Source organism: Podarcis filfolensis (genome assembly GCF_964270895.1).
Source record: "Podarcis filfolensis genome assembly, chromosome: 2".
NCBI classification, from domain to species: domain Eukaryota; kingdom Metazoa; phylum Chordata; class Lepidosauria; order Squamata; family Lacertidae; genus Podarcis; species Podarcis filfolensis.
In genome coordinates this window covers 39996385-40022150 of record NC_139605.1, presented here as the reverse complement: position 1 = coordinate 40022150, position 25766 = coordinate 39996385, and the positions used below count along the sequence as shown (strand labels likewise).

The following is a 25766-nucleotide window of genomic DNA, read 5'->3' as shown; positions in this document are numbered from 1 at the left end:
CTCATATAGTCCAAAGAACAAAGTACAGGGTGACCCGCAATACTTCCTACTATTCAAGCAAGTGAGCCAAGCCACACACTAGGTGAAAAAGCAAAATAACCATGACTGCAAAACCCACACCAGCAGTATGAAGGTACCCAGATATTTTATAGAGTTTATATGCAAGATCACCGCGGCTAAAATCCTATGCACCTGAGAGTGAGACTTAATGAACAAAGTAAGACATAGTTCCAAGTAAACACACACAGAATTGCTAATACAGATTAGCTCTTTGACATTGTCAAAGTGGTTTAAAGGTTGGTAAGAGTGAATCGTTTTAGGAGACGAGAGTCCTTTGAAACACGTAGGACCGCATTTTGTGCTGTTTACGAACGGACGTTGCCAAATGGATATTAATTCTTTCAAAGGGTCCCCCCCCCCCCGCGCCTCCTCGCTGCTTAGCTGTCAAGCAATATGCTCCTTTAAGACCTTTCGCGTCCTGCCCTCTGCCCCCGCCCCTCCGCTTTCCTCATTGGCTCCTTCGGCCCTTTTGTTTCGCTTTTGAGTACGGCTTCTTTACTTAGGCGCTTCGCGATTGGCTGAAGGCTATGAGGCTTAGGGAACGACGCTCAATTCTACCCCGCGAAGTGACGGGCGAAGAGTTTATTTGCCTTTTCCTCTCCCGCAGGGAACTGTTCGCCTTCGCCCCTTCGGCTGGAAGAGGCTGTTAAATCCGGGCGGGCTGCAAGGCCCCCCGCGACGACGCAGAGAGCGGGGAAGTGACGGGTTGGGCGTTTTGCGGCTGTAGCTTCGCACGGTGCGCTAGCGACGCCCCCCCCCCGACGCCCGCCTTCTACACGCAGGCAGCCTCCTCCCCTTTTCTGGACCTGGGACAGGATCTCGGTGGCTTCGGGGACGGCCGGGCCGAAGTCCCGGGAATGAACCACCGGCGCGAGGGAAAGCGGGAGAGACCTCCTCCTCTGCCTCCCTCTGCCAGCGGGCGGGTGTAACCAGGAGGCGGCGGGCAGCGAGCGGCTTCTCCTCCGGCTGGAGAGAAGGAGACAGAGAAGGTAGGAGGAATCTCCCCCACCGCCTTCCGAAGAGCATCCCCGGTGGTCCCATATGGGGGAGCGGGGATCACCCGGGCACGGTTATTAGTGATGGCCAGGCTCCATTGGCGCGAGTCTCCAGTTGCTGTCCTCCTGGCACTGCAAAGCGAAGCATCGCGGCTCCTTTTTCTGCTGCCCCGTTTTAAGATGCCGTGTCTTCCCCTCCCCTCGATCTAGTAGCCACGATTCCCTGGCACACAGTCCCACCTCTGTGTCAGATGTGGGATCCTTAAATGCATCCTCCTCCTCCCCCCTTTCCCAAACTAATGGGATGCGATGGGCAGATGTTTGTTTGCCTCTTAAAACATTAAGTCGCAGGATCGTTCTTCAGGATTCAGCTCTCCTCTTCCTCCTTTCTCTGAATACTGTAGTTTCCCCTGTCGTTGGTTTTGATCCATATGGTAGTTTCCTTTTCCTAATGGTATCGGGGTGCGCGCGTGCTCTCTTTCCTTAAAGAGGGCGACGGCACGGAGGGTTTGTTTCCACCACTCAGCCCAAGGCCCCTTTGCTGTCAGGCGTGGGCCTCGGACATAAAGGGGATGACTGCCGCTTCCAGCATCCTCCGAGCTCGTTTGCTTGGTGCCTATTCCCTATTAGAAAACTCCTATCGTCCTCTGTGACTACAGATTTGTGTCCAGACTCAACTGTTTTATAACTGGTAACTTCTGGTAGCTTGTGTGTATAGTAAATTCTGATTGTGCTCTTAATGGGTTTTCTGTTAATGGGTTCTGGTATAAACACCTAATAATCACGTGTTAACAATATAACCACTGAGCACCTTGCCTGTGTATTTCGGAAGTGAGCGTTTTGGAAAGTTCAGTGGTGTGTGAGTTCATGCAGAGCATGTCTTTAAATAAGGGAGATAGAGACACAGTTGTTAGCATGATGATTTATGATGCTAAAGACTGTGTGGTTAAAATCTATAAGTAACCCAGCATAATGATGTGCAGTTCAGACCTCTGACATTGCAAGGACTGTCAGTCACAGATCCAAAGTTGCCCTTAGCTTTTGAACCGATGTGTTCCTACTTTCAACTCCTGCTGCATATTGGTATCATTGTATCTGTGGCTGAAATGACACACTTTTTCTCTCGCATGTGTGCACATACGCATTTCCTCCCCTCTTCCTGTTTCTTGGGACACAGTCTTGATTTTCCAAGGTAATGAGTGCTTTCTGGGCCTTTTCTTATTGGCTCTGTACTAGACACAGGGCCTTATATGATTTAACCAAGACTGAATTTGTAGCTAAGGTTGGGTTATGAAGTGTGCAGAGGTGATTTGAGAGACTGAACTGAAATTGACCCAAGACATGTTGCTTCCTGAAGAACAGGATGATGTGATGAAGATCATTAAAATTTATATAATGCACTTTGTCAAAGACCACAGGGAAGTTTTCAGCACAGAACATAAAAAAGAATGCATAGCATAATATCCATGCAAAAAATGTAAACGGCTATATAAATACAATTCATAATAATAAGCAATGCATAGTAATCATACACAGTAGTATATAATACGGAATGAACATAATCAATATCTACCAAGCAGCAATGTCAAGTTATGCACAATGTCATCCCAAGCAATAAATTCCACAACTCAACCTCTGTAAAATAAAGAATTTTATTACCTGCTTATCTTGGGTGTAACCGTACAACATAATACCCCACTTTCTACATTCCAGTGTACTGACAGTTGAATTGTACTCCAAAATTGTTGATGTAACAACATCCTGCTGTACACCTGAGGCCTGCAGCCTAGCTCAGAGCGTCAGGGTAGGCTGCATAGTGCACACAACTATGTCCTCCAAATCCTTCACTACCATTCCCTGTCCCCAAGCATGGCTGTCTCACTCTGACCCCATTTGCACTATACAATTAACACAATATCATACAACTTTAAACAGTCAGTGCTTAAGTTCCAAAGAATCCTTGGAATTGTAGTTAAGGGTGCCAAGAGTGGTTAGGAGAACACTTCCCTTCACAGAGCTATAATTTTCAGAGTTCCATAGGAAGAGGAATTGACTGCTAAACTACTCAGATAATTATAGTTCTGTGAGGAAAATAGGGGTCTCCTAACGACTCTCAACACTCTCAACACTTAAAACTACAGCTCCCAGGATTTTTTTGGCGGGGGGGGGGAGCCATGCCTGCTTAAAGTGGTAGGGTACAGGGCCTCTAATGGCAGGGTCAGCTCTGACCTGTCCAGACCAAATGTTGTTACCCTGACTGGTTTACGGCTCGCTTCCTGGTGTCTCGTGTGACAAGAAGTTCAGTGATTATGACACCTCTGTTAGAGAGAGAGCTCGTAACATGACATATGCCATGATTATGTTGTTGACAGCGAGTGTTTCATGGTGCTGGTTTCATTGTAATCAAGCTAAAGGTATTCGTAATTATTAAGGCAAACAAGCAAGTTATTGCTCAAGAGGGTGCTTGGCATGTGTCTCTTGGAGGAGATAAAGCTGAGGCTTTAAGGCATGTCAAGTTGTTTGCCAACACGTAGCATATGTGACAAGCTTGAGAGCTATGCACGCTGCATTTTACTTTGTGGATTTTGCAGCTGGAGAATGTGACCTGGTATATTCAGAATGAGTTTTTGCAAAAGCCGCGTATAATGTTGGTGCCCACCTGATTTCCCTGACAGACAATAGAATATGCACACTGATCCAGTTCTTAAATGCATATACTTTGAAATAAGTACCCTGTTGGCTCAGCTAGAATTGTGTTCTGACTGAGCAAGTATGCTTACAATCAGTCTTAAAGTGCCTAAATGCTACAGTACTACTAAAATGATATATCAAAACTCCCAAAGGCTACAATCCTAAAAGCATATATTATGGAGTAAAACACAACCGATCCCAATATGTCTTCTGAGTACTGTGTATGCTCATATTATCAACAGCTGAATTAGATCCCTTGAGTTCTAGTTCTGTGCTGTTTACAAAAAAAGAAAGAAAAAGCTTAAGACTTTCAGCAGCCTAACAGCTTCTACTGCTACCTTTTCATATATATATATTTGCTGTCCCTGTATGTGCTTGGGAGGGCAATGTAGTACAGGAGTTACCTGGGCTAAGAGAAGATATGAAGTGAGTCCAGTTAAAGGTCACTGTCTTGATAATGTTGGGGTGGGAAGATGAAACTTACTGCTTGTCCCTTGCCGCTTCTTTTTACAGTCCATAAAATCTCGTCCCAAATTTAAGGTTCTAGTGGCATAAATGAACTGAACAGATGTTTTATTGTAGTGCCGTTGAAAACCCTACTCTCACAAGCTTGTCCTTGGGTAAAATGAGAAAGTAAATATGAGAGGGTGGGGCAAGAATGTCTTGGCTAGATAAAAGGCCTCCATCTCTCTCTCTCTTTCTCTCTCTGTATATTTGGAGAGTGCTGATAAGTTAGTAAAAAATGCAGTCTCTTAAAACAAAGAATTGTTGTGTTTCTCCGAATAAGTTTTTCAGTCCAGGAAACTTAACTCTGTTAACTGTGTAATTTAAATTACTCCAACCATGGAAGTATAGAGAACGAAATATTTCCCAGCATTCCGAGACTCAAATTCTAATAGACTCTGCAAGAATTAGATTAGCTTTTGAATATTTTGTAAACTCTTTAGGATCCAGTTTTTGTCAGATGGTGGATATGGAATCTGATTTGTGGGCCAGGGCTTAGCTGTGGAGCATTTGAAGTACAATTGTGAGAACAGTACTGAGCATGTGCAGAGTGCTGCGTTTTGACAAGCAGTTACAGCTCGTTGTTTGAAATATACAGCATCTAGGAACTGAGATGGGACAAGAGTTTATAGAGCAGATTACATTAATTTCTGCTAGGCTTGAGTTCCTGGAAGTTAGCTGTGGAAGCTCTCATTTGATTTGATTAAAGTGCATGTGTCATTTGGAGGGCAAAGGATATAATGGTTGTGTAGAATAAAGAACATACCTTGGAAATACTGCTGAAGAATGCATGTAGGGAATGCAAGCAACTTGTTGATCTAGGTGTGTGTACGGTATAATACCTTTCATTAGGATCAACCAAAACATCAAAAAGCTCTAAGCTAGCTTTCAAATTTTATAGAACTTCATTCAAGCCTTGATTTTTTTTTTTTTTAGAAAGATGGTTGACAGGGAGGAGAGAGAGATTAACGTTGTTGGTAGAAGCCTAGCCTGCAATATGTGACACCCTTTAACAGTAAAATCCCATATACAGAATTAGGTCCTATTGAGTTCAACAGGGATTCAGGAAGTATTTTGCAGATTTATTACATGGTGCCTAGTGCAAAAGGTCATAGTTTGCAACAGATATGCAGTACTAGTCTTGGACAGAGAAGCAATTCTCTCCCTGTATCTCTTTATAAAAAAACATACAAGCCAGCATTCTAGTTCAGCCTTCTGCAACCTGGTATCTTCCAGATGTTTGGGGCTGTAACTCCCATTAGTCCAGCCAACATAGGCAATTGTCAGGGTTGATGGGAGTTCTGGAGGGTCCCAGGATGAGAGAGCTATTCTAATCTGTATTTCCTTATGTCAGGAGGTCGTACCCTGCTTTCCAGCAAGCTCCCAGGCTGCCTTATAAGGAGTAAAAACAAATGTGCAAACATTAGAGTCTAGCTCTGATTGAAATTAACACATGCCACATGCATAATCACTGTATTTCATATAGATTTAACTGAAAAACATAGTTAAAACTTACTCCTTTTGTTTCTGATTTTCAACTCCAGTGTTTCTTTTCACTTTAAAAAACAAGCTTGCATATGCTGTTTGGTCCTTCATGGCTTATTGTTATAATGTGCTTGAGGAGTGTCCTTCTTTGTCCCTACAAGGGCTGCGGTGTGAACTGCAGACACAGGACAAAGTTTATTTGTCTAAAGGAGCCGATTGCAAGAGGAGTGGTTCTCTTGGGTAAGGCTTCTGTGTGTTTGTTCAGCCAGAGATGCTGTATTCTACCACAGCTGTATCTGCTCAAGGCTTGGCTTTTCCCTTCACTTACAGCACAGTCGTGAGCACATACAAGTTGCCTTATACTAGGTAGCCCAGTATGAACACACATATCTAGATTTAATAAGCTGAGATATGCAGGAGACTTGGTGCTTGTGCAATTCTTCTTTGTGCACCTCTTTCCTTATTGGTGCATTGTGAGAGGTCAGGAAGTCTCAAATTGACCATAGTTTCCTGTTTTGTCCAAACCAGGGAACTGGCCCCTACATTTGAAACAAGCCAGGATCAATAATACACACACATGCACACACAGTGCTTATTTCTGGGGGTATGCAGGGGTACGCATACCCCTAAACATTTTGTGAATCTAAGTTTGGCCTCATGGAGGGGCAGTATTTCAATACAAGTAGGAAAATGAGAGTACCCCTAAACATATTTTTAGGGGGTAGGGAAGCTCTCTCTCTGTGTGTGTACTACACACACACACACACACACACACACACACACACACACACACACATCCATATGGAAAACAATAGTCACTGCACATGCCACAAAGCTGTGATATTTATGTCTTAACTAAGGGTGCTGTGTCAGGCCACTGGCCCACCTAGCTCAGTGTTGTCGTTGACACCAGGTTGGCTGATGGGAGTTGTAGTCCGAAACACTGACATGAGGTTGGCGAACGCTGATTTGCAGTGGTTCTCCAGGCAGAAATATTTCCCTGCGCTAACGAGATGTTGGGGACTGAACCTGGGACAGTCAGCATGCCAAGCATGTGCTCTATCCCTGAGCTACAGCCCTTTCTATGTAGAAAAAAAAATAGTGTTACATGTGCCTATAGGTTTAAGTGTGGCCTACACATTGTCTAACAGTATGTTAAATATTTACAGCATGGAAAGAGCACCTGTTATGGTCAGTCGATTTTGTGAGGTAATGATTGGCCATTGTTTAGGTTACTTGCTACCAAGATTTTGAATGGGAGCCTTTTCCCCCCTCATAATTTAAAAGAGGACGGATATAATTATACGCTTTAAGTAAAATACTATCGCTTCTGGGCAAAGGAAATGTATTTTCCCATTAATGAATGAAATATATTTAAATTCGCATGACATCTATAAAGGCATAATCATTATTTTTGGTGCTTTATTAAAACGGATAAAACTTGTCTTAAGAATACACAAGCAATGTGTTGTTTATTACAAAACATTGTGCAAATGTTTTCTGTCTTAAAGAGAGAGTGCACTATTATACACAATAATTATTTAGTACTATGTAAACTTTATTTTACTTTGGCTTTTCTAATAATGTGCACGTTGGGTCTTACAACTGTGGATTGAAACACCTCCCCTCCCCTCACCCCACCCCCTTTTTTAGTACTAGGAGTGGAGGCCCCAAAAGTGCCCTGCTGGCAAACACTTTTACCACAGATGTCAGTCCTTTTGCCTTCCTCTCTTTTGTCTAGTTTGCCAATACTGTATGGGTGACCAGGAAACATTCCTTAGGAGGGTGAATTAGGTCTTTTGGCCTCCAGTCACTGAATTCTCATGTAAATTTATATTGACACATGTTGTTTAAAGACTTTTGGTTTCTATGCTTTGAATGCATTGAAACATTTTAAAAGGCTTTGCTCCGAAGGCATGGGTGGAGAACCTTTGGTCCTCTGGATGATGCTGAACTACGGTTTTCATCATCCTTGGCTGTTGACCATGCTGAAGCACACAGCTCCCGAAACAAATCTAGAGCACCTGCTTCAGAGCTGTCTGGTGGTGACTTCATTTTGGCAGGAGATGGGGAGATAATTAGCTGTTAAGCTTAAAAAAACCCCAAAGGCATTTCCGATGCTACTTGGCTGCATTCTAGCACTGTGGGCCTTCAACAAATGCATGCTGTGGTGGCTTTATAGAGCATTCTTGGTGACAAATTTTTAGAGCCTAGAAAGCCAGAACTTCATGTGTAATAGATGAGCGGCATGGTAATATGTTCTAACTTGTGGTGTGTCATGTTTTGCAGAAGTGATAATTGGGTGTACACAGGGAGAAAACCCTGGCCAACACACCTAGAAGCTTCCAGTAAAACTCTGATAACCTGCTATGCATGCAGAAGGTCCCAGGTTCCACTTTCTGCCAGTGTAGGAAATTCTGAGCTAGCTGGACCCATAGATGGACTTTATATAAGCAAGTTTCTCATATGTTTCTACCTTCCTAACTATTTAGTACTGTGTGCTTATAATGGGAAATGAGCAGCATTGCCTGTGAACCACAAACTGAAAGTTTTTTGTCGTAATAAAAGAACTAATAAAAGCAGAGGAGGCAGCCTTCCTCAGCATCTGAAGTTTCTGAATACACTTCCAATGGTAGGGCCACATAGAATGCTTTGTAATAGTCTGTCCCAAGAGGTTATGGGTCTGGGTGATAACTTTGAGGCTCTTGGCCTCCAGTTGTGTGTGTAAAGTACTTGGTGTTGCTGCTACTTCCTACTTGAGCAGCTAAGGACAAAGCTAAATCTAAAATAAAGCCAGGCTGCAAACTTGGTTTACTACAGGAAAAGGAGCACAGTTAGGTAATAAATGGTGCCTTCTCCCCTAGTTTCTGGGACCCAAAATGAGGATTTACTTCAATAATAGAGGATTGGAATAGGCAAGAGGCATTCTAGGTGTGAGTTTCCTCATGAAGAGTGCCCTTTTGATGTGTGTGTATCTATTTCCTAATGATGATGCTGCCCTTTTCTCTCACTTTCTTTCCCCCCAGAGCTGTGGCAGGATGTCTTCTATAGTGACACCTCTAGTGAGGTTCTCCACGTATGACAATGCCACCTATCCACCTTCTACCACGTTAGTGGTGGCATTGGATAATGTAACTTCTGCACCCCTGACAACTGCACGGGCTGACGTCAACATTACTGTGCCACACAAGTGCTTATTGTTGTTGTATGAAGACATTGGGACATCCAGGTGAGATGCTGTTTTGTGTAGGCGTGTGTGGCTTTTGTTCTCCTTCCTCTTCCTCTTCTCCTCCTTCCTCCACTTCCTGCATTTTAAAAACTGCATTATCTTTTGTGCCTTATTTCTAGGGTCCGTTACTGGGACCTTCTGCTGCTGGTTCCCAATGTGCTTTTCTTTGCATTTCTCCTTTGGAAGCTGCCCTCTGCCAAGGCCAAAATCCACGCCACCTCCAGTCCCATCTTCACCACCTTTTACATACTGGTAAGTACAGGTCTTTCTGTTTTAGTTTTTTTAAGAGCAGGCCAGTGGGAAATTGGCGCACATGGTCTTGCCTCCCTTAAGCTCACAAACCTAGCAGCATGGTCACTGATGACACCCTGGGGAAAATCTGTGCATCAGGGGTGCTTCCACAATACAAGCTGCAATTCTGGAACAGGAATAGGCAACCTGTGGCCCTCCAGGTGTTGCTGGACACATGTGCTGATGTATCTGGCTGGATGATCTGAACCTTTTGCCTTCTTGCTCTGTCCAGTACCCAGCACCTCCTGCCCTTCTTGCTCCTTGTTCAAGAGAAGGCTCATGGGGTGAGGAAGAATACTGCAATCTATTTCCCCATTTTGCCTACTCCCCCCTCCCAATATCCTACCCTGAGATTAACAACCCTCTCCATTTAGACTGCATTGCTGTGTTTTAGAATCGGGAATGTGTTCAAATGAATCCTCTCCTTAGGGTGGAGTGAGGGGTAGCTGCTGCTTCTGTCTCTGCTGCCTCTAAAGTCCGTCCTCCCCAACAGCTTAGCTCACCCTGAGCCACTCATGGACAGCAGCCCCAGCCCACCCCCCCACCCCCCAATGCAGCAGTTGTCCACAGAAATGTATTTGAAAGAGGATTAGAGACAGAGTTAAAGGAAGGGTTCTAGGTCAGGATCTAGCAGTGGTTAGACTTTTTTAAAAAAAATCATTTACTTGTGCAATTTCATTGTATTTTCATAATTACTTCCTTTGGGGGGGCAGGACGGACTTGAAGCCATTTATAAACAATAGTTGTAAGGAGTTCTGAAAAAGCAGATGTGTGAGGAGAAAAATGTCTCCTTATGCTTTAAGTCTGCTGATTATCAGTATCTTTGTGGAGATTGCCTCCTCCAGCCTAGTGTATGTGTGCATTGTGGGTGGTTGCTGTTGTTTTTATAAATAAAAACCTCTGCTTGTTTTTTAAATTTCCGCTGTGCTGTCATTTGCACCCACTTCCACTTCCATTGCCACTTCTCAGTTACTGCATGAGCAAAAGGGCTTCTTCTGAAAGGAGTGAGGAAGGAAGGGAATTGTTCCCAGGAGGCGGAGGATTGTGGCAGCAGCCCTGGGCAGCACATGGTGGTGCCATGATTTCTGCCAATGGGTGACTCAGCCTGGGCTGACTCTCAGGCTGGGAGCAGGAGACGGGTGCAGAGTGCAGCATGCCGGCAATAGAGGAAGTTGGACGTTGTGGGATTGTTGTTGTTTTTTCTTTCTAAAAAAGAAGATGTCATGTCCTGTGCAGGCTTTCTTGTGTATTGCATTGTCAGATGTATGAGTGTCTGTTGCACAGAAGTCATGGGTATAGCCTCAGTGCAGGGAGTTCTTGGCTCTCCAGAAACAAGTTTTTCCCCTTGAGGCCGAGGCGGCTGACCTGAACAAGCCGAGCGAGGTTGGTGGATGAGGTCTTTGGGGACGTCACAGCTGTGAACTTGACAGACTCCAAATGAAGCCTGATAGGCTCCCAGACTATGCCCAGCACCAGCTGCAGATGTTTGAGTCTGCTATAAGAGCCCTTTCTCCTGCAGAGAGTCATTGCTCTCAAGAAGCTCTTTGCTTTAGCCAAACAGTGACATTGGTTTCTCAGGCGTACAGTCTATCATCCCATGCATGGGTTTGGCCCTTCTGGTGCCCATGCTCTGAAAAGTATAGTGTGAATGTTGCCTTGGTCTCATTTATAACTACAGGCAACAAGCATTTTCTATGGGGGTTACGTTCCTGACCCCTGTGTGTGTCGGCAGAGCGATCATAACCCTGCCCCATTCCACCCCTGCCCCACCCCCTTTTCCGGCCACTTCTGGGTTGGGGTGATGCTCGTGATCGTGCACATATTGAAAGCGTGTACAGTGGTCGTTACTTTTACAGAAACCAGTGCCCTTCCCCTGAGGGCTGAAATGTTTAAAGCAGCAGGGGATAAATCAATCTGCCTGCAGTGTAACAAGTCCTACAATGTTAGGCTGAGGTGTGCATGTGCATCTTACATTTGAGGCCTTCCCCTATGCAAATAGCAATTCTGGATGCATTGTGTCCCACAGGGCACGCTTGAGGGAATAATGTAATGAATCAATGTTTGGTTTTTGTTCTGTTGTAAGTGGAGGCTCCGGCCATATTGGGGTTGGTGCAAAGTGCAATGGCAATAACACTGCTTAGCTCCCAAGCACGTTAAATAATATTTATGAAGGCAGGAAAGAAACTGGTTATTTCAGGAGCTTTATCTTGGAGAGGAAGTAGATATATTTTACAGATGCAGCATAGGAGGGTGGTAACAGGATGTACAGGGAACTGTCCGAGAGGGCTGCTACAATGCAGGACATCCACAAGTACAGTACTGCAAATGCTCATTCACTTTTCTCGACAGGCTAAGAGGATATCTGCAAGGTGGTGCTAAAACCTGGTTCAGCCTTGCTGAAATCATTGTGTGGTGTTGTTGAGTGTGGCATCTGAAGTCCTGTTTACTCTGGCCTTCTGGTCCCAGTCTCCTTACAGCATCTGTCAGTGGGATTAATATATGTCAGCTGTATAGAGCCCAGCATGTAGCAGATTAGAATATGTGTGACCTCTGGAAAAGGGAGACAATGAATATTTGTGTTCTTAATATCAGTCGTAAGGAGGCTTCTGAATATGGCACACTTCAAACAAAACAAAAATCAATATTTCCTGAAGGGGCTGAAGTGTTGTTAAATGAAGTATAGCGTTTCAGAAGGCTAAGTTTTGTGGCCAGTAGTGGTAGGGTTGTAGCATTGTACATTGCATGTAACACTGAGCTGAACAAATGCTGGCAAAAATTAGTTTAGCTCCTTGTAGGTCATTTATTTTAAACAAAATAAGCTAAAACTAGGGAATACAACTCTGTTTCATTTGAGGTAGGATAACCAGTTAGCGTATTGACATGTTTTGCATCTTTTCCAGCTAGAACTGGAAACTGTGTACAGTATCCCTAATGTTCCTGTGCCAAGGATTTTGAAAGACTTTATATTTCAGAATCTTCTGAGCTGATTTCGTGCCTTAAGCATTTTTTACTGTGTTCCCCACCCCCATCTCCTGCTGCTGCTGCTTCAGCAAATGAATTGTGGAGTCTTTCCCAGATCTGAGGCTCCTTAATTGATATCCTGTGGTGTTGGCTGCCTGTTTTTTAAAATTCTACGTGCACCAGGCAGGCACCAATAGAAAATGAAGTGATTATGATACTAAAATCAGAGAATGGAGGAGCTAATAAGGATCAATATTTCAAGCCTTTAAAACCTTTAGTCCAGGTGTTGCCAGACTTCCAACTCACATCACCCCTGATCACTGGCTGTTCCCCATTTCTGATGTAGGTCTTACATGGCAAATTCTGTAGCATTTCTTTGCTGAGGTGACCTGGCTGAAGTAACTTGTTTCTTCTCAGCCTTAAAAAGAGGGAAAACCACTTCCCTCTCTTTTTCTTCTGTTCCTCTGTAACTCATCCTGTTACAAAAACAAAATAAAATGTTAAAGGGGGACCTTGTTGATTGGTCTCCCATCCCTGAAGCCCATCATGCATTTTCTCTTCTGCCTTAATTCGTAACAATTGCCATTGTCTTCTAGGTGTTTGTGGTAGCTGTGGTTGGGATTGCTCGAGCGGTTGTCTCCATGACAGTCAGCGCTTCCACTGCCGCTACGGTTACTGACAAGGTGAGTGTGGGTTTGATACCAGAGGCGAGGGTGGCTTGGGCCCCTTCTTCACCTTTTCTGGGGCAGGAATGCAAAAAGATTTGAGCTGCATTTAGTCATCAGCTACAATAATGGGTGGAATTCATTGTACCACTAACTGGGGTATGTGTGCATGGAGCAAGGTCTGCTTGTGCAACCCCCTGGACTCCTCCCCATATTTTGGGGTTTTGTGGTGGATCAGCAAGGGTTTCTGATGCCCCAGTTGTTCAACAATAGCAACAAGGAAAAGGCTTCTTCTATCTCTCCCCTCCTCACCCCCAAACGTAGGCTGCTCAAACAAAGAAATCTTGAGGAGAAAACCAGAAGTGGAGTTTTGGGTGAAAGGACGGTGAGCTCAGTTCAGTCCCGGAGAACAAAATCTTGGACCAAGCATGTGCTCAGAGACACCCTGTTCCTTCATTCTAAATGTACCTTGGCTGCTTCCTCCCCAGCCTCACCTGAACCACTATTTTGCACCTGGCTGTCTGGTAGATTGGAGGGTGTGGTTCTCTTTTAACTCTTTGAACAGTATTGACTTTTGGCCCTGCCATCCTCCCATGCTTTGCTTGGCTCAATGCTAAATCCCTTTCTAGTCTCTAATCCTACTCGAACAAATGTTTTTATTGTCTAATTGTTTTTCAGTTTTGCATTTCTTTCTTTTTTGCAAGCCGTATTTGGTTGCATTTACATCGAGACAGCCAGTCTCAGGATTTGTGTAAAACAATGTGGCTCTTCATTTAGGCAAATGAAGAAAAGCAGAGTCAATCGCCACAAGAATGATGGCCCTTAACTAGATGTTTTGATGCCAAGATGAGTATTTGCTGTTGACAAGTAACTTGAGGCCTATTTCCCATGGTACTTTCTTATGCCAGGGGATTGTTCCTACAAGTGCTGTGCACCTGGTTGCAAGGAGACATTACCTGTGCAACTTAAGTACACATTATGCATCTGGGTTAGATTTGGTGTCCAAAAGAGCACTAAGCATTTGGACCAATCAGAACACTTGAGATAGGCTGTGCCTAGGGTCAATATTGACAAACAGGGGGCTGACAGTAGTTGTAATCTACAGCCCTTTAAGCCAGCATGGTTTTGGAGTGAGGTCAGATTGGAACAACAGAGGAAACAGGATGATTGGAATGGAATTGAAGGATGAAACCCCCTGCGATGAAGTAACAAGATAGTTGATATTTTGTGCACAATGCCAAACGTACAGACAGTTGTGTAAGACTCGTAGCCTGAGATGCAACTAATTCTGAAAATTCAAGTGAGCACCATGCATTAGCCAATGAGGGAGATGTTAGGATGGTATTTTTTATTTTATTTTCATGGATGGAAGGAACGATGGGAAGAAAACCTTTGGGCAAGCTTCTCCTTTAGGACCTATTCCATTTGCTTCTTGATCTTGATTTTGTGGCATGTACTGTCTTCTCTAGATCCTGTGGGAAATCACAAGATTCTTCCTTCTGGCTATTGAGCTGAGCATGGTGATTCTGGGCCTTGCATTTGGTAAGGATTCCTCCTTAGCGTTGCTTGGTGCACTTAACCTTTTTCCTTGACGAGGCCATTGGAGCGTGGTGATTGTGCCCTGCTTTCGGTAGGAAAGAGCAAATCTTACCAAGCACAAATAGGACTTCAGCCAGAGACATGTAATGCTCGTGCTGGAGGCGAAAGCTTGCATTTATTGTAGGCCCCTTATTTACACCCTCCATCTGCTTTCACTGTGTACGCAGTAGGGTACTTTTGTCTGAGTGAAGAAAGGACACTTGATACATTAATAATAATAATAATAATGGCATTTCCAACCCACTTTCCAGTGTTAAAGGTGCAGTTGTTACCCATTTGTTGCATAGGATTCAGTTGCATTTCCTCAAGGCAGCCTTTCTGTGATGGAGGCATCTCATTTTCCCAGCACCCATGAGGCAGGTGCTTGTAAGCATCTATTCAATAATAGCTCTCACCAGTGGACACAACTCTGTACTTTTGTGTGCATGTGTCCCATTTCGTGACTTTTAAAACAAACAAATCTATTCAATAATTCAATGAATTCTCCTCCACTGTATTTTATTCTACTAAAATCCTACCCTTCCTTCATGATGCTCTCATAGTCCTCCCTGGATATACTGAGAATCTTCTGCATGCAAAGCAGCCACTGTTTCTCAGACTGGGACTATTTATTTCTTTAAGCTTCCCAGCCCACCTTCCTATGGTGCAGCATATTTTAAGTGGTTCCTAGTTCTCAGGACAAGAGTTTTACTCTCAACTGCAACCTCAGTCGAGAGGTTTTGCCTTTCTCTTAAAAGAGATCTGGCTTTGTTAGTCTGTCGCAACTTGGACAGGAATGAATGGCATTAGGCAGGACCTCGAACATAGGCGAGACCCCTATATGAGTTCTTGAGTCAGTGCATCAGATTTTTGCCCAGGATGTCGGGTCTGACATCAATAACCTCAGGTTTACAGCAGAATCTTAGATGCACATGGCCTGTTGCATGATGGGTCTTTTATGCTGGTTAACTCCTAATGGCATTCCCGAGCATGCATAGGTTGGTCAGGAGCAGGCAAGTATATTTCTAGCCTTTAGTCACCTGACAGAAGACCAGCCATTTTCACTTGTCAAAGAAATGACCCCTGGTATGTTTCCCATTCAGGTCGTTTGGAGAGCAAATCCAGTGTTAAGCGGGTATTGGCTATCACCACGGTGCTGTCATTGGCCTACTCTGTCACCCAGGTAAGTGTTGGTGAAACAGGACAGTTGCACAGAGTAAGGCAAATTCAATTCAACTGTTTCCTCCTGAATTGAAAGCAGCTGCTCCTCAAGAGGTTCTGAGTTACTTTTAACAGCTCAGTGTAGTAACTCACTCTGAACAGTGCAGCATTTGTTAAGTTTAAGCATGTTCTCCTTTTCTATAGTGGTAGCATTATGCCTTGTTTTGGTTTGGGAAGCCCCAGTATTAAACAGGAACATCATTGTCCACTCTTCAGGCATCTTCTTAAAAAATCAGATGCAGTGAACTTATAGGTACTGCATGTGAGTTTTGTTATGTATTTATTTACGCCCCCCTCTACACTTTGGTTGGTTTTAATCCTGCTCTTCAGGCAAAAAAGGCTCCTAGAGCAGCTTGTGAAGACAGTCCCTTCCCTCAGACTTACAATCTGAAAAGGCACAACACAAAAGGAAAATGGGTTGGGAGGGATGAGGAAATAAGCAAACTCAAGTACAAGTTCTTAGTTACAAGTTCTTATAATGGTCATTTGAGGTAGAAAAACTCAAGGAAAGGAGGCACCAAAGGTTGCTGATCTCTCAGCTATGCCTTTGGACATAACGGGCTGCTGTTGGAAGTGTAGTGCATTGGGATATGGGAGGAACCATGTAGATCAGGAGGGTAGTTGGCAGACGTTTTAGGTCAGGTATTAAGCATGTGGGGAGGGATAGGGATAGCACCAGTAGGTTGGCAGGAGGCCGGGAGAGGAGGAAAGGTGCCATTTTTTTGTAACCTGCCTCCACTCTCAGGCTCAGAGCTAAATCCCGAGACCATCTGGCACATCTTTCCTCCTGCACTTAGGGCAATTTGTTATCCTCTGCTAAATCACAGTTTATGGACTGGATAGGGGATCTTGTTGTGTGACGATGGAAGGGCTGGTTTCCAAGTGAGACCGAGTGCCTTTTCCTCAGCTTCTCATGCAGGAAACAAAGGCACCATTGTAAACAGTTCATACCCTGATGACCCTCTTGCACTGTTCCTCACCAAACTTTCAGGGAACTCTGGAGATCAGTTATCCTGATGCCAGGCTCTCTGCAGAAGACTTCAATATCTATGGTCATGGAGGAAGGCACTTTTGGCTTGCAAGCTCCTGTTTCTTCTTTCTGGTAAGTGTGATAAATATCCGTCTTGCTTGATCTGAATACCGTGAGTTTAAAACACTGGTGGTTCTTCCTTGATGATTTTCCATTCTCTTCATTTCAATGTGCTTCCTGGCATCTTCTAAACACAGCAACGAAAGGCAGGGTCGTTACTGTTTCCCACCACCTGCCCTCAGCAACCTCTGGCCCTATAACTCACCTGCTGCTTTCTTCCTTAACAGGTTTATTCAATGGTGGTGATGCTTCCCAAAACTCCCTTGAAAGATCGTATTTCCCTGCCTTGTAAGTGACTCGCCTCTCCCTTTCAAACTGATACGATTTTCTCACAGGCATTAAAAGCCAAGCCACTTGGAATATTCCGGATAGGCAAAAGGAAGTCCTTCTTCACATAGTTAAGCTGTGGAATTCATTCCGACAAAGAGGTACCAATTGATGGCCAACAGCCAATTGCCCCTGAGAGGACAGCAAGTGCAACTCCTCTCTCCCTATTCAGAGGCATACCTCCTCCAAGAGTGGATCTGCAAACGTAGCCATCCTGACTCATATGCATGGATAGCCATATCCTCCATGAATTTGTCCAGTCCCCTTTTTAAAGTCATCCAGGTTGGTGACCCTCTCTACGTATAGTGGGAGTGAATTCAACAGCTTATGACTCGGGTGGGGAAACTCATGCCTAGGGGCCAAATGCGGCCCTCCAGGCTTCTCTCTCTGGCCCTCAGGATTCTTCTCTGGCCACGCCCCCCTCCAACCACACCTTTCAACAGCACTGCTTTGCACCTCCTTGTTTTTGCCTGGCTGGAATGTGCCCTTGAATTCTGATAATGCCTGTATAGAGGGACGTGGGACGGTGTGTCTAGAAACTGGCCTATGGGAGATTTACATTAGCTGCTCTGCCCACTTTTGCCTCTAGTTCCAGCTGTGCCTGGAAAGTTGTGCGGAAGGAAATTTGGCCCTCAGCCTGAAAAAGGTTCCCCACCCCTGTAATAGGCACCTGCTAGGAAGAAGGGAAAGTGTAGGGTTTGCTTAAGTTACATAACGGCTAGGTGGAATGGCCATTTCTGGAGACTGTTCTGCAATAAGTAGCTCTTGAGCATATTTCTTCTCCCTGTAATACTGGTTTATTCCGGGTCTCAGGCTTTTCCACCTAATAGTTTGTAGTGTAGGAAGTACCTGTGATTACATTTGACCCCAATGTCTTTGCCTCTCTTTTTCAGCAAGGAAGAGTTTCTATATCTATGCTGGGATTCTTGCTGTGCTAAACCTGGTGCAGGGCATCGGTAGTGGTCTGCTCTGTGCAGGTATCATAGAAGGACTATGGTACGTATCCCTGTGGCCGGATAGCTCTGCTCAGCTTCTTCCTGGTGCTGTCACTGAGTCCTTTGAGAAGGAAGCACAAAGAGTTTCCAACACATTTGAACCAAAGCAAACTTGCTAAGGGGTACTGCTGTTGACGGCTGCTGAATTTGCAGCTCCACTGCACCCATCATGCTGTGTTCCCCTCCGTTATACCACATCTGCCTCCAAATGCCTTTCTGGATATTCCACCTGAGACTGGTGATCTCATTACTCCTTGAGAAATACAGACTCAGTGCCTATCTCCTGACATTTCCCCTCTCCAGTGGGGAAGGCAGCAGGGAGGGGATGCATTCTGCTTAGCGAATTGAGAATGGTTGTTCTGGTCCAACTCTTAGCCCTTATTGCCTGCATCTCTTTCCCTGCTTTTGATCCTTTTATTTTTAAAGGTGTCAGTAGGACACAGTTGCTCAGAGTAATATTCTGCTTGGCGAAGCTGGGCCTTCTACTCCAGGGAGGAACAGCTTTTGGGGTGGGGTAGGGAACTGCTTTTCTTGGTGGGAGTCACCACTGGTGGTGAGTACATTCTAACTTTACCTGTTCCCTTTTGAGAATGATAACTGTGGGTCCTTGTATAGAAGGAAGTTCTGTCAACCTTGGTCCTTCCCACCAAGGGACACAGCTGCATGGGTTATAAAAGCAAGCCCTGCCATGGGACAGTAAAGCAACTGGAAGAGAAGAGGTGTGCAGAGACCAAGGAAAGAAGTGCAAATGGATGGAGTGTCCTGTCTGCCATCCTTGGGACTAGGCATAGGCCAACTCCGGCCCTCCAGATGTTTGGGACTGCAATTCCCATAATCCCTGACCACTGGTCCTGTTAGCTAGGGATGATGGGAATTGTAGTCCCAAATATCTGGAGGGCTGGAGTTGGCCTATGCCTGCTTTGGACCCCCTGGGATGTTCACCAGACCAAACCTGCTGTAGCTGGGAACTGGGTGTGTGAAGAGCAGCCGAATGGGGATATAGCTGTGGGCAGCTTGAGGAAGCTTAATTCATTGGTGCTAAGGCTGGGCAGAAAAAAGCAGGTTTTCAGGGGAAAGTACTTCCCAGGGGGTCCAAAGGATGGAAAGAGAAAAGGCTCATAAAAGGGCAGAAAGAAAAAGCACTCAGACATGATGCCTTAAAGCACAGACCTGTGCTGAGAAACCTGTGCTGCAAAAGGAAGTCTGGATGAGCCCCTGGAGTGAGAGACTAGGGTGTTGTCAGCAGGTTCCAGGAACTCCCTTTGTTTTGAGATTTGGGGGTTGGTCTGTGAGTTTGTTTGGGCCCTGGGTGAGAACCAGGGAGGATGGGGGGAGTCTTGGGTAAGAGCCAGGAGACTGAGAGGTGTGGAGTGAGGAGATGTGTCTGAAGCAGAAGGAACTGATATCTATATATGTTTATTAGCAAGTCTGCATTAATGATTTTATTGTGCATTTTTGTAACATTTGTTTTTAGTTTTCTGTACACTGCTTAGAGATATTATTCACCGTATTTGTGTACATCTAATGCACCATTGAATCGAACATGCACCTCAATTTTCAAAATGAAACCAACAAAGTATTTGCTGGCGCCATCAAATCTAATGCGCATCAAAAATAATTTTCGCAATGTAATTTGGACAAGAAAGGGCTGCGTTACATTCAAGTAAATATAGATACAGTCATACCTTGGTTGTCGAATGCCTTGGTACTCGTCCATTTTGGCTCCTGAATGCCGCAAACCCTGAAGTGAGTGCTTTGGTTTGCAAACGTTTTTTAGAAGCCGAACGTCCAACGTGGCTTCCACGGCTTCCAATTGAGTGCAGGAAGCTCCTGCAGCCAATCGGAAACCGCTCCTTGGTTGCTGAACATTTTCAGAAGTTGAACAGACTTCTCGAATGGATTCCATTCGACAACAAAGGTACAACTGTATATGTTAAGCAGTGTAGAAAATGTCTTAATAATTATTATATAATTCTGTTTATTATATAATACATATTATTATTATTATTATATAATAATGATGATAAGAATCTGTAGTCCAAAAACATCTGGATTGGCCAGGAACAGATTTCTAATGACTTGTGTCTCTCTCTTCTGTCTTGACAGCTGTGTCGATGCCACCACCTTCCTCTATTTCAGCTTCTTTGCTCCGCTCATTTATGTGGCATTCCTGAAAAGTTTCTTTGGGTGAGCATCCAAGGTTGTAGCCTGCAGCACAGCCCCAGGGCATTTTACAACAACAATAAGAAAAAGTTTTAAGATGGACAAGAGCAACAATTCTAGAACAGCAGATTGAGACTATTTAAGTTAAGAAGTGTGTGAAAACAAAAGGGCCTGGCGTTGAAAGAACATCAATATAAGTGCTAGGCGGGCCTCCCTATGGGGAGAGCATTTCAGAGCTTTAAATCATGTAGGCGTTGCTAGCAAAGGTCACGTTGAAGCACAATACTTGCCTCCCACTGGGATATTAATGCAATTATTTAATAGCAAAACAAACTTCAGCCTTTAAATAAACAGTAAGTAACCACAACAAAAATGCCCAGGGTGACCTTCAGGATTAATAACATAATTAAAATAGAAGTAAAACAGCAGTAAAAGTATAAAATGGTATAAAGTGCAACAAGGCAGTAGGCTGGTTTTCCTCACATCTAGGCCAGAAAGACTCAGAAGTGGGTGGTCTCAGGTGAGGCCTACAAAGAAGCTAACTCTTCCACACATTCTCTCTGTGTGCTTCATTATGATTTGTTTTTTTAAAAAAAAATCAATTCAGTGACTCTTGTTCTTCCATCTGTGAAATGAAGATGGTATTTGACTTCATCACAGGGATTCAGGAAGATTAGACTCCTAATATCTGCGCAAAGCCTCATTAAATTCTGAGCTACTGTTAGAGTTTTTTTCTGGATTAGTGACAAAATGATTAATGTGAAATGCTGTGGAGGCCAAGCTTGTATTAGGTAGATAGGTCCCCCCCCCCTTTTTAATGCTCTTGAGTTTTAAGAAGGGGCTTAAATACATTGCCCAGCAGTTGAGCAAAGCGTGTAAACCAGCCTTCCTGAACCTATTGCCATCCAGATGTTATTGGACTACAGTTCCCATCTTCCCTGACCATAGGCCATGCTGATGGGGTTGTAGTTCAAAACATCTGAAGGGCACCAGGTTGGGGGAGGCTGGCCTAAATTTGCAGCTCAGGAGTTGCATTCCTTTTGAGTAACCACTTCCCTTTTTACTGTTCTGACTACGTAATTTTTTCAGCTTTGAGTGCCACCATGTGGCCATGCAGTGGAAATACCCATTCTAATTGAGGAACAGTCACTGCAATTAATTCAGATGGATTTCAACCGCAACTGTGAGGAACTAGCCACCTCACATTTTATATTTGATATAAAAGCAGCAAAGCTTTATAACAAGCAGTAAACAAATAGTCTCTCAAATGCCAACATCAAATTGTGCATGCTCAAAAATCACTTGTTTTATTTCTAACTTCCTTCAACACTGATTCCAAATGGAACTGACCGCGTGTGTGTGTGTGTATAGATATATACACAGCACTTTTTTCTGGGGGGATGCAGGGGTACGCATACCCCTAAACATTTTGTGAATCTTTGTACTTTTGTCCATTTACTATATTTATTCCCCCCCAATTTGAACTATAAAATGGTGATTTTCTTGAGTCAAAATGAGAGTACCGCTAAACATTTTTAAAGAAAAAAAGCACTGTATATATGAGAGAGATAATGAATGAGAGACACACAAACAAGCCCCCATACCTACCTTCCAAACCTAAAAGTGTTTAGGTGTCATGGCTAATTTTTGAACACAGTGGCTCTTGCTGTTCTTACTTGCCCTGCTTTTCTTCTTTTGAGTCCCATCATTGTGAATGAAGCAAAGCAAAAGGTTGGGTCTTAATCCACCGAGTTTTCAATCCAAGGTCAGGCAGTGCAGGATCGGGTAAGAGAACAAAGGGAAGAGGTAAAGGCCAATGATAGACAAACATGACAGTATATCTTGGGCTACGTTTAGTTCCGGTTTCCTCCAGATGATGACGGTCTGAACGGCCTGAACTAAAAGAACAGCATTGCTGGCTGCTTTTTATTTCGGGAACCGTCTGCCATGTTCTGAATTGAACCTTCTTTACTGGGAAATGGGATGGAGGGAGTTATGCTTGGAGCAAAGCATCTGCTACGCATGCAGGAGGTTTCAGGTGGTTGACATGGAATGCCAGTCCCTGCAGACAGTACTGAGCTACACAGACCAGTGTTCTGACTCGGTATCAGGCAGCTTCCGGTGTTTCAAGAAAGTAACTCTTTTGAAAAAAATTCCCCTTGCCTCTTTAATAATTTCCAGGTCCGAGCCAAAGATCCTCTTCTCCTACAAATGCCAGGTGGATGAGCCCGAGGATGTTGATGTGCACCTCCCGCATGCCTATGGTGTGGCCAAGAAAGAAGGCCTGGATTCCAGCTTTTACTCCAGCACTCAGATCGACACTGCAGCGTACTTGGATGACATTGCTTCCATGCCTTACCACGTGGGCAGCATCAACAGCATTGACAGTGACCGCTGGAAAGCCATCAACTCCTAAAGGCGATCCTTTGGAAAGATGGGTCTCTCTTGCAGCCTTGCAGCTCCATCACCAGTTCCCCTTTTGGGACGCTTCAGTGTGTCGCCTTCTCTTTCCTTCAAGTTTTTTTTCAAAAAAAAAATTAATTCTTGAACGGAGCATAAAAATCAGTCTTCCCAGGACAATAGCTCTTACCTTTGTAGAAGAACGAACCAGATCAGCTTCTAAATGCTGGATCTAAATGCGTTCCATGTGCACATGGTTGGACATGACTGCAACATTTTCTTGGTGATAAGCCACACATGCAGCTAGGAAGCCTTGGCTGCTCTTGTATAGCATTATATATAGATAGCTATATAATACATTATTTGCATTCTATTTTTATTTTATGTTTTGGCTTCCAAGAACTAGAGGAACTAGAGGAAGGTGGGACTGCTCCCCACGCCTTCAACAGCTGCAGTTTGGTGGGAATTGTAGGGTGAGAGACCTCCACAGGCTTCCTGATAGAAAGAACACTTAAGAATGAACTGCTAAATGTTTCCAGAATTCTTCGCAGAGAATCTGGGAGCAAATGTGCGCTTGTGTGTGTGTGTTTGCGTGTGTGCATTGTAATATATATATATATATATATATGCTGACTTTCGAAGAAGAGGGCAGGAAAGTAGGCAGCTGGGAAATGCTTTGGTGAAACTTGTTGCTGTGCAACTAAACTACTGTGACTGGCTGAGAAGGAGCTGTGAGTTGCATACACTGTATACGGTCTGAGTTTTTAGAATGAAAACTTAGCCAAGCAAAGAGCTTATAGAATGAGGATCTGCTTATGTGATAGTAGCAGAACTCCAGAGTAAATGGGTCCTGAGGAGCAGTGGAGGAGGGGTGTTGAGAACTGTGGTTCAAATGGGCAGTTCCAAAAAACTGGTCCATGGGATAGGACAAGGCAGAAGATGAATGGGAAATGATCTGGTAGTCTGTGTGTGAGAAATTGTGAGTGATGCTTGGGATGGCACCAAAGTGGAAAACAGGGTTGGATGTCTAGTGTGAAGGAGGGCTGTTGGACTCTGTGCCTTGGATTCAAGCTCTGTCCAGTATACCTTTAAGACCAGGTGATACTTCCTTGAACTTAGCATGAAGTTCATTCATTTCTTCTGCACTGAAGAGAACGTCACACCTGACAGTGGTGGTAGTAGCTGATCTTCAGGGTCTTCCAAGATCAGCAGTGAAGGAGGTTTATCCCAGGCATAGGCAGACTCAGCCCTCCAGATGTTTTGGGACTACAACTCCTATCATCCCTGACCACTGGTCCTGTTAGCTAGGGATGATGGGAGTTGTAGTCCCAAAACATCTGGAGGGCCGAGTTTGCCTATGCCTGGTTTATCCTTTAGGAATAGTGAAGGTGTTCCTTGCAGGAGGCAGACCCATTCTAATGCAGGAAGTTGGCTTCACCTTGTAAGACAAAATGGGAGAATTGGAAAATGATAAAAATCTGCTTTTGAAGCACACACATTTTGTGTGCATAGCTTATATTGGAATCAATGTTTTCTCATTTTCATGTTTTCATTACTAAATGCAAAAATGGGAACACTTACCCTTGTGCAAAATGCTGGAACATTTGCATGAACAGAGGTTGATCCAGGAGGCAAATGTAGTTACAGTCAATAAAATCCCAAATTCTAAGGCTGAGAAAGCAAGAACACCTGAAAAATGAGGTTTCTTTACTTTCATTTGCTGCTGCCATTTTGGGATTAATTTTAGCACCCAATGTGCAAGGTGCAGATGATCAAGGCAAATAAGCACACATCCTTGGAGGAAAGTTGCTTTGGAATTAATAGGACATGCTTTCAAGTAAACCTCTCTAGAATGGAGGTGCAAGCAGGAAAAACTACTCGGCTTTCTTCTTGTTGATAAAACATCCCTTCCTCTTCATGGCTTGAAACTTGCGCTGTTTGTGATTTTTCTGCTGCCGAGCCACATCAGGATTTAAAAGGCAACAAGATCCTTGACTTCACTTTTAAGACTTTTAAAATTACTTTTAAAGAAATACATGTTTAATTATATCTCTGTTTTGGATGAGTTGTGAATGCAGATCAAGAATTGTTGTGGTAGAGACCCGCACTTTGCCTTTAGTTTTTGTCTACCACCCAGGTTAGCCTTTTCTGAGTGTTGTTTGAATTTGATGACACAATCATTCATTCAGACTTTCTGCTGTTAGCTGCATAGACATCTCACCATGGAGGTAACAAATGTACTGTGTAGTTTAGGCTTCCGTAATGCTTATGGCGCTAGTCATACCCCAACATCTGATGCCCCAAATTTGACAAAGAGGCAGTCGTGGGAGCTGTGATGTGACCTTAATGTTATCCAATCTATCGAAATAACACGCTTGGCTGGTGCCGTAGCTTCTTTGCTTTCTGTGAAAGGCGAGAAAGGCAATCCCAATTGGCTGCAGGGCAAATGCTGGCGAAGATGTCATATAAGATGTCATACAATTAATGCTGCCCTCCCCCCAAAAAAATATTTACTCAGCTGGAATTATAGATGCTGTCTGCATGATGGTTAAATACTGCTAACCAGCCAAAGTAGGGACCCTTGGAAACGAACGTGTCTTCTAATTTCCATGGATCCCCTACAGTTTTGTTTAAAAAGTGTGCTGTACACCTAGTCCATCAAATTAAATAAACACCTGAACATGGGCTCCTTTGGTGATGTGAATCAGGATGAGGCTGTATTGGAGTTACTGTGTTTACTGTATTAGCTATCTATATCAAATGCTGGCCAGTCAGTGAGCTGTGATCAGATCTTCCATGACAGAATGGTCCCTGCCCCCTTTTCACTGACATTTTAAGCACCTCCTCTGTACATCCCACATTGTACTTTGCTGCTGAGGAGTATCTGCACTAAGTGAAGGAACTGCCTCCTTACAAGCCTTGTGATCTATGTGTGTATATATATTAAAAAAATGCCTCCCTGTTGAGCACACAGTATTGTCCATGAGCAGACAAATGTTTGTGTGCCCCTGGGTGTGTACACACGGCATGTACCATGTGATGTTGGAACAGAGATTAAAAAATAGAGTAATGTATATTTTTGTCTGTAAAATAAATGAACTTTGACATAAA

The 25766-nt window shown here is 44.0% G+C and overlaps 1 protein-coding gene across 1 annotated transcript; it reads left to right on the top strand.

The window, feature by feature from the left end:
- The first annotated feature begins 416 nt into the window (after positions 1 to 416).
- TPRA1 (transmembrane protein adipocyte associated 1) lies at positions 417 to 25766 on the top strand. Its single transcript, XM_083602786.1, has 11 exons — positions 417 to 1049; positions 8762 to 8964; positions 9084 to 9216; positions 12813 to 12899; positions 14351 to 14423; positions 15563 to 15642; positions 16672 to 16782; positions 16998 to 17058; positions 17991 to 18093; positions 20199 to 20279; positions 22437 to 25766. Exons 2-11 carry the CDS (start codon positions 8774 to 8776, stop codon positions 22669 to 22671), a joined length of 1155 nt encoding a protein of 384 aa, XP_083458912.1. The 5' UTR covers positions 417 to 1049; positions 8762 to 8773; the 3' UTR covers positions 22672 to 25766.